At 34.8% G+C, this 9,043-nt stretch overlaps 1 protein-coding gene across 1 annotated transcript; it reads left to right on the top strand.

Annotated features, from left to right (window-relative positions):
* The first annotated feature begins 4,527 nt into the window (after positions 1-4,527).
* Positions 4,528-9,008, top strand: LOC133705319 (filament-like plant protein 7). The gene is made up of 6 exons (XM_062130459.1): positions 4,528-4,925; positions 5,300-5,409; positions 5,701-5,836; positions 5,951-7,856; positions 7,957-8,014; positions 8,190-9,008. Exons 2-6 carry the CDS (start codon positions 5,311-5,313, stop codon positions 8,670-8,672), a joined length of 2,682 nt encoding a protein of 893 aa, XP_061986443.1. The 5' UTR covers positions 4,528-4,925; positions 5,300-5,310; the 3' UTR covers positions 8,673-9,008.
* The last annotated feature ends 35 nt before the right edge of the window (positions 9,009-9,043 follow it).

The following is a 9,043-nucleotide window of genomic DNA, read 5'->3' as shown; positions in this document are numbered from 1 at the left end:
AAGACAAATACTTAGGATTTGGTTCCTCTACCTCCTAGTAAGAGTGTTGTTGGTTGTCGTTGGGTGTATAAGATTAAGATTTTGATGGGTTTATTGAGTGATACAAAGCTAGGTTAGTTGCAAAAGGATACTCTTAACAATATGATATAGATTATGAGGAGACATTTGCTCTTGTTGCAAAAATGATTATTATTTATGCTCTTATTGCAGTAGCTTTGGTTTGTCAGTGATATATCTCTCAACTTGATGTTAAAAATGGTTTCTTGAATGGAAATCTTCAAGAAAAAGTTTATATGGCGCCCCTTCCTGGTGTTTCACATGACTCTGGGTATATTTGCAAGCTTAAGAAAATGTTATATGGTCCTGAACAAACACTTTGTGCTTAGTTTGAGAAATTTTCTATTGTGATCTATTCTCTTGGATTTGTTTCTAATAATCATGATTCTATTTTTTTTTATTAAGTGCACTGATGCAGGTTGTATCATTTTATCTTTATATGTTGATCATATGATTATTACTAGTGAAGGCATTAATGATATTTCAATTTTGAAGATAAAGTTAGCTAAACAATTTGAAATGAAGGATTTGGGTTCTATATGATACTTCTTGGGTATTGAGGTAACCTACTCATCCAAAGGTTATCTTTTTTTCCTAGTCAAAATATATTGCAGATATTCTTGAGTGGGCTAAACTTACTCATAATAAGACTGTAGATGCTCTTATTGAGGTTAATACAAAGTATTCTTTTTTTGATGATTTACCTTTGTCAGATCGTGCTTTATACCATACTATTGCAGGGAACTTGATATATCTCATTATTGCTCGTCTAAATATTGCATATGTTGTTTATGTTGTTAGTCAGTTTGTTACTTCTCCTATTATTGTTCATTGGGCAGTTGTTCTTTATATTTTATGATATCTTTAGGGTATAGTCTTTTAGAGTCTTTTACTTTCATCCACCTCCTTTTTGAAGCTGCGTGCATACTCTAATGTTGATCATAGCAGTGATCCCACAGATCGCAAGTCTGTTACTAATTTCTGTATCTTTTTAGGTGATTCTCTTATTTCTAGAAGACTAAGAAACAATCTATTATTTCTCAATTTTCAAATGAAGCAAAATATCTTGCTATGATATCTACTATCAAAGAGATTTTTTGGTTATATTGGTTACTTGTAGATATGAGAGTTTTCTTTTTTCATCCTACTCCTATGTATTGTGACAACTAGAGTTCTATTCAGATTGCTCATAACTCAGTTTTTAATGAATGAATTAAACACATTGAGATTGATTGTCATCTTACTCGTCGTCATCTTAAGCATGACACTATTATTTTGCCTTTTGTTTTTTCTTTGTAGATTTCAGAGTTCTTTATGAACTCGCATTTTATTTTTCATTTTTTAGTTGGCAAACTCTCGATGCTTGTAGCTGTCGTATCGTGAGTTCGAAGGGAGATGTTGTAAAATATAGGGTTATTTTGTTTTATTTATTAAGGGTAGAATAACATTTTAATTTTCTTTTTAGTTTAGCCTATATATAATCTTTTTGTATTTAGGTTAAATTTGTTCATTTAAATAATTGTGATCAAGCAACATCAATGAAACCCTAGCCCCTCTTTTATTTTTTGTATTTCTCTTTATTTATTTGGATTGTTTAACAATTAAATAGAAAACTACTTTTACAAATTGACCAAATGGGTTTTAGCATCAATTAGCCATTTGATCGCGCTTCATCGCATGCTGAATAATTGTTTTTCATGAAAAAAAGAATATGTAGGCTCCTCTAATATGTTTTTTTTATAGTAAATGCAAAAAAAATTGAATGACAAAATTAAAATTAAAAATATTCAATTTAAAAAATAACAAAAAAAAAGACTCAAGCCAACCGGGATCAACCTATTAAAACTCGTGATTTGAATCATGCATCCCATTTAATTATATATCAACCAGATGCATAAGACTTTCTTTTATATTAGACAACAATTTAAAAAGTAAAATAAAAATAAGAACTCATGTGGTCTTAGAATAATAAATAGCCCTATATTATTTAAAGAATGATAACAAAAGTTTTTTTTGTGAAAAAAACCCTCTAAAAAACAAGCAAAAGATGGAATAATGTGTTTTTTTTTAATCTAAAGGGCTTAAAAATACATTAAATAAAAAAAAAGTCAGAGGTAAGAGTCTACCCACACAATTGGCCTATAAAATGGCCAGCCTCGCACACCAACCCATGAAAAAGGCCAAGCTTGCAAGCTAGGCCTTTATTTTTTTTAATAGTAAAAGGTAAACGATTTTAATTAAAAACTTTTTTACATATGTCTCGTTGTCTGTTAACCTAGTTTCTAGTGACTATCGGTTGTTGGAAAATTGGGTTCTATATATTGTTTGCCCAAAAAGTTGATTTTCAATCTATTTTTTACCCAAAATATCTTAATAAACCCATAAATGACATTAAAAAACCTAAAAAGGGTACAAAACCAAAAATTATCTCCAAAAAAAAACTTTTCCCCTACTCAAATTTGTTTTTTAGGCAATTTAAAGATGAAAAAAATACCTTAGTGGATCTCTTCTCACCGAATAGGACCTGTTAATACCAAGATCAATCATATGGGTAGCTAGAATTGGTATTTTCGATGATTTTTTCTTTTTACTGCTAGAATCTCGCGACTTTCTCTCTCTCTATCCAGAGATTAAAAAAAATTAAAGTTTACTAAAATTGGCTCTTTGTTTTATGAAACTTCAAAAATTAGGGCCCTAATATTTACAATTTAGAAAGTATAAGGTCTAAAATAAATATTTTGTCCAAAGTTAAAAAAAGCTATTTATTTCCTTCGTTTTTTTACTTTGGTCTTATAATCTTACTATTTCCTAATAAAATATATTCGAAGAAAGAAAAAACCACCATGAATAATAAGTTTACTGTTTTTGTGAGAGGATCCATGGTATAATTTTGCACTGTATTTCACACTTTTTAAAGTATGATTAATATTTATTAAACCACTTAATAGCATAACATCTCATTCATGAGCGTCACGTATTACAAACCAATCATCAAATTTTCGAAGTAAGTTTTTATAATAGATTATCTCCACGGCTCTCTCTCCCTCTCTCTCTCTCCCTCCCTCCCTCCCTGTTTTAGCATGTTGGACCCTTGCGTACTCCTTTACTGTTTGAAATCATGATTAGGCATGTTACGTTGTCGAAGAAAAATGAAAAATTAATTGTTTGCTGTTAATTATTAGGCATATAATAAAGGCGGAGGAGTCAAAAGAATCGTGGCGCGCGTCTTTCAATATTCTCCAAAGACATTTTAATCTAACAAAGGTGTTTGAATGGGAGACATTCCATAAAGTTGTATCTTGAAAATTGCCAAGGTGAAAGTTTTCCCTGCAAAATTTATACAAGGGTTGATAATTTTTGGTTTAATTTGGTTTTTATATAAAAATAATAATTAAATTGGAATTTTGTTAAAAAAAACCAAATTTGGTTCAAACCGACCGGTTTCGGTTCAGTTTTTTAGAACAAAAACTAGTTTGGCTCGGTTTTTCTGGTTTGGCTCGGTTTTTTTAGTTTGGCTCGGTTTTGGCTCTGTTTTTTCCGTTTGGGTTCGGTTCGGTTTCAGGCTTATAAAACCGAACCGAACCGGTCAGTTTTTTTAAAATTTTAATCGGTTTTTTTCACGGTTTGATTTTTTAATTATTTTTTTTAGTTTTCTCAATTTAATTGGTTTTTTTATTTTTTTACTCACCTTTAATTTATACTGAAAAAAAAGAACGTTCAGACTCCCTCCCTCCTTTTTTTTAAATAAAACTCTGACTTTTGTTTCACTATTGCTAAAATTCAAAAAACAATTATTAAAGTGAAGACATGAATGATAATTGAGCAACAATTCTTAATGATTTCAAAATATGTCAAAAATGCAAAGCTGATTGGCATAGTTGCGTAACATTTATGTTGTGGTAGATATGTTTGGTAGTGATTGTGTGATAATAGTTATTTTATTAAAAATATATAAAATAATATTTTAAAATTTATTTTTAATATTAATAAATTTAAATGATTTAAAAATATAAAAGAATTAATTTATAATAAAAAAATATATTTTTTAAAAAGACAAAAAAAAAATAACAAATACAATTGACATCACGACAGTCATCAGAATGATTTGCGAGACCCACAACTTGCACAATACATTCGTGCCCGTGGCTGTCTAAAGATTTATTACTCTAAAATCCGAAGACATTCCTGCTACAAACCACGTTTTACTCTAAAACTGAAAAGAACAATACCTAAGACAGAATCATTTTTATCAGGGCCCATTTCCTCTTTTTATGATGCCTCGTCTCACACCCTCCTTCGAAGCCAGTGCTAGGCACTCCATTATAATTCACAGAGCGTGCTCCACACGAGACCTTACTTAGCATGGCACCATCTATCCATCCTTCGATAATCTCGCATCCCGAAGTAAATCAAGATAACGAAACCTGAAAAGGATAGCCTCAAGCCTAATCTTTCACTTGCCTTGCCTTTGGCAGTTTTCATCGTTTCTTTTCTCCCTTTCCCTTTCCCTTTACCTCACTGTCTCATTCTCTCCTTCTCTCCCTCTCATATGATTAGCATACTTAGGTATAGTTGTCGGTGGTGCAGTAGCTAAGCATCCTATGCAAGAAAACCATGCTCACATTTGTCCTTGTATAAGATCACATGATCTCCATGGGCTCAGTTCTTGTGCTCTATACACACTACACTCGACTGTTTGTCACTTCACAGTTTCTACCTTACCCGTCAAGGTCTTGCTGCATTTAAGTCTTGACAGTCTCTACATTAAATCTTTCTCTCTCTATCTCTCACAGCTGCTTGGGAAGGAACATTAATGGTGGATGATCGTTTATAACTAATTACATCTCTTCTTGCTAAGCCAGGCTCAGGTGAGCAACGGATATATATAGTGCTTGCTTCTTTCTTCTTCTTCTTCTTCTTTTTTTTTTCAAGATGGTAGCCCGCATTATAGGCGATAGCTAGATATGGTAATTGATATTGCTTGCTTGCATTAGTAGATGGTTCAAGTAGGCTCATCTTTATATAGTTCCATCCAATGATCGAGAATAATTAAGGGTAGAAAGTTTGCAAAGCAGATGATTGCATCATTGAAATGACACTAGGAGCTGAAATCTTTAACTAGAATAAATATGCCACCACTGTGTTCATGTTGAGTATATATGTTTAAACTTCGCATCGATCTTTAACTGAAATCTTGGGAAGAATGTTTCTTGCTTATGAATTTACTTTTAACCATACACAGAAAGTAAAGTGATGGACAACAAGACATGGTTTTGGAGGAAAAGATCTTCCGAAAAGACAATTGTAGCAACAAACAAATTCGGCATTTCTGTGAAAGGAATTGATGAAGAGGTAATTACAGAGGCTTCTGTTGTTCAAAGCCAATTAAATTTCTATTTCAGCTTCCACTTTCCCTCTGTGAAAACACCTTTATGATCCCTCTAATGTATGTGATGTAATCAAGTCCTGCAGCAATCTTGCTTATACATTTATTGTTGTTTCTTTCTTTCTTTCTTTTCTGATTCTTCCCTGGTAAGAGGAAACTTGCATCTCAGTACGAGCTGGTTTCTTGTCCAGATATTAAACTTACTTCATGGTGAAAATATGAAATCTGACTGATGCATTCTTGTTTCATTTCAATAGACACAAAATATTCCAACTGGGAATGGAGTGGGACCAGTTAGAGCTGTAAGAAACTTAAACGAGAAGTTAGCTTCAGTGCTTCTTGATTGTCATGTTGTGACAGAAAATGAAAAATCAGTACCAAGAGCCACTGCAGGTGATTCTTCCGTCTTGTGTCTGCCTGTATATGACATTTGGTTATCTTTCTTCTGTATATGCTTGGCTAGTAGTCTTTTGGTCAATCCAATGAATGGATATTTTTTTCTTCTAGGCCAGGAAAAGGAAGAGGCAGAAGTAGATTGCTTAAAGAAAGAACTGGATGGAGATCCGAAGAAGGGATTAGCTGCAAATGAAAAATTAAGTCATTCAGATGCTGCATTAAAGAAATGCATGCAGCAGCTGAACTCTTTCCGAGAAGAACAGGAGCAAAAGATACATGATGCTGTCATGGAAGCAACAAGTGAATTTGAGAAGGCACAGAAAACTTTGGAAGTCAAGTTGATGGAGACAAGCAAAAGGCTTACGAATTTAGCCATTGAGAACACAAATCTGAGTAATGCCCTTTTACTCAAAGAGAAATTGGTCGAAGAACTGCATAAACGTGCATCTCAGACAGTTGCAGAATTCAATACTCTAATGGCTAGATTAGATAACACAGAAAAAGAAAATGCTTTTCTGAAGTACGAGTTTCACATGCTTCAGAAGGAACTTGAGGTTCGAAATGAGGAGCTGGAATATAATCGTCGTTCTGCTGATGCATCACGCAGGCAACACTTGGAGAGTACGAGGAAAGTCACGAAGCTAGAAGCAGAATGTCAGAGACTCCGTACCCTAATGCGGAAAAGGTTGCCTGGTCCTGCAGCTTTCTCAAAGATGAAGAGTGAAGTCGAAATGCTGGGAAGGGATCAGATGGAATTAAGAAAACCGAACCTCACCAGAGATTTGGTAGTCAGAGACCCCATCATCGGAAATTTTCCAGAAACTCCTGTAAAGAACGTTGATTTCCTGATCGATCAATTGCTTGGTAAGGAAGAGGAGAATAAAGCTCTCAGAGAAATGATGAGCAGGAAGAATGCCGAGCTTCAATCTTCAAGGATCATGTTTTCACGAACAGCTTCAAGGTTATCACAGGTCGAGGCTCAGCTTATAGAGCTTTCTGGAGACCAGAGGTCTTTGGAGCTGGCAAAGCATAGTCCATCATCACGTCAAATCCACTCTCCAACTGGAGGTTCGGATACTGGATCATTGGCTAATGCTCTAATCGCAGAATTGGAACACTTCAGAGATAGGAAACTCAAGAGTCCGTCGGAATGTAAAGACATTGAAGTTCTGGACATGAGTTTAATGGATGATTTTGTTGAGATGGAGAAATTAGCTATAGTTTCCACACAAACACCTTCTGCAGGTGGGAATCGCTCTTTCTCGGCTGGTAAGGAACTAGTTCCCATGGAACAAGATCATTCTGGTTATAGTGACAAGAAACAAGAGATCCATTCAAAACAAGATTCAACTGAAAAGTCTTTTGACTGGCTTCAGGTAGTTCTGAATGCAATATTTAAACAGCAGCGTATTTCAAAACGAAGTCTAACTGAACTCCTGGAGGACATTAAAATTGCTTTAGGTTATATAAATCATCCAAATGCTTCTGAACCTGATGCAGCAGCATTGTCAAGGCATCCATTGGAATGTGATATTGGTGGTTATATCACTTGGAAGTCTCCAAACGAATCTTCAATTGCAAATTCATTGAATGAAACTTCCAGTATCGACACCCCTGTGAAAGAAACAAGCAAACAACATGATCAATCTAACCTGAGAAATCTGCAAGAAGAGAACGAGAGACTGAAAAATGAGCTGGATAATATGGAAGCCAGGCTGCAGTCTGCAACTGATAAGACGGAGACCCTGATGGTGAAGCTTCGGGAATCAGAACAAAGTGTTGAAAGGTTACAAGCAGAAGTGGAAATTTTGAAGGAATCAAAAGGAATGGTAGAGGATCAGATTGAAAATCAGAAGTCAATCAATGAAGATCTTGATACTCAGCTTACAGTTACCAAAGCTAAATTGAATGAGGTCTTCCATAAATTTTCATCTTTGGAAGTTGAATTGGAAGACAGAAGTAACTGCTGTGAAGAATTAGAAGCAACTTGTCTTGAGCTTCAACTTCAGCTGGAAAGGTAACGAGTTTTATCTTTTTGTATCGTCTGAAGATTATCGGAAAAATTAAAAACTTTCCTGATTGAAAGAAAATTCTGATATATTTGTAACATTTAACAGTGCTGCAAAGGAAACCCTGAACTGCGGCATAAATAAAGAGGGAAAGCATCCACAGGATGTAAGTTACTGATCACATCTTACTGTGTTAATTAAAATTCCTTGGTAAGATGTATACACTCAACACCTTGGCTAGGAAATTAATTTGCTAATAAAAAACAAGATAATCCAAAGAGTTCATTCTAGATAATTGATTTCTTTCGCACGACTGCTGAATCTGATGGTCAAATTTGCAGGGCTGGGAGATCAAAGCAGCTTCTGTGAAGTTGGCAGAATGCCAAGAAACCATCCTTAATCTTGGAAAACAACTGAAGGCTCTGGCTTCACCAAGAGAAGCAGCACTCTTTGACAAGGTTTTCACCACTACTGGTGCCACTACCACAGCCACCAATATCAGGAACTTGAACAAGCGCTTCTCCTTACGTGATCAAATGCTAGCTGAAGATAGATCTAAGGAAATTATTCTCAGATCTCCAACTGAAGATGCACAAAAATCCTCTCTTGACCACTCAGATAATGGTAATGGATTGATTAGTCCTAATGCCTTGGTATGTGCTCCTGAAGCATATATTGGACCAGAGCACAAAGCTGGTGATGCCGCAGTTGAAGCTCTGGCTATTGTTCCTAGTAAAAAACAAGGGTTTGGTTTGCTAAGGAGGCTATTAATGAGGAGGAAGAAAGGGGCAAGCAAGAAGTCCCGATCCTTAGTGAAGGTATGATAGAACTTGTTGAAGCCGAGTTGGAAGAGACTGCTGTTGCCATGACTGCACCACTACAAACTGAACTGGTGAAAGCCACGGTCTTATGTTTGAATATTTTAATGTTCATTGGTTTCGGTTGATGATTGGAAAGAGTGATAATGCGGGCATCATACTTTTTTCTTCTTTTGGAAAAAGAAACGTATATTGTCTTTATGTATTGCTTGATGTGTACATGCATCTAGGTTTGAGGACATTAGAGAGCTTAAAGTGGCACCTGTAACTGAGAAAATGGAAGGAGATGCTTATGCTGCCATTAATATTGCTCATGCATATATGTGATTCATTTTTACTTGACATTATGTAGTATTATCCAAAATCTAGAATAATGG

This window comes from Populus nigra, chromosome 1, assembly GCF_951802175.1.
Source record: "Populus nigra chromosome 1, ddPopNigr1.1, whole genome shotgun sequence".
Classification (NCBI taxonomy): domain Eukaryota; kingdom Viridiplantae; phylum Streptophyta; class Magnoliopsida; order Malpighiales; family Salicaceae; genus Populus; species Populus nigra.
Note: the sequence above shows the minus strand (reverse complement) of the source record. Positions and strands in the feature narration are given on the sequence as shown.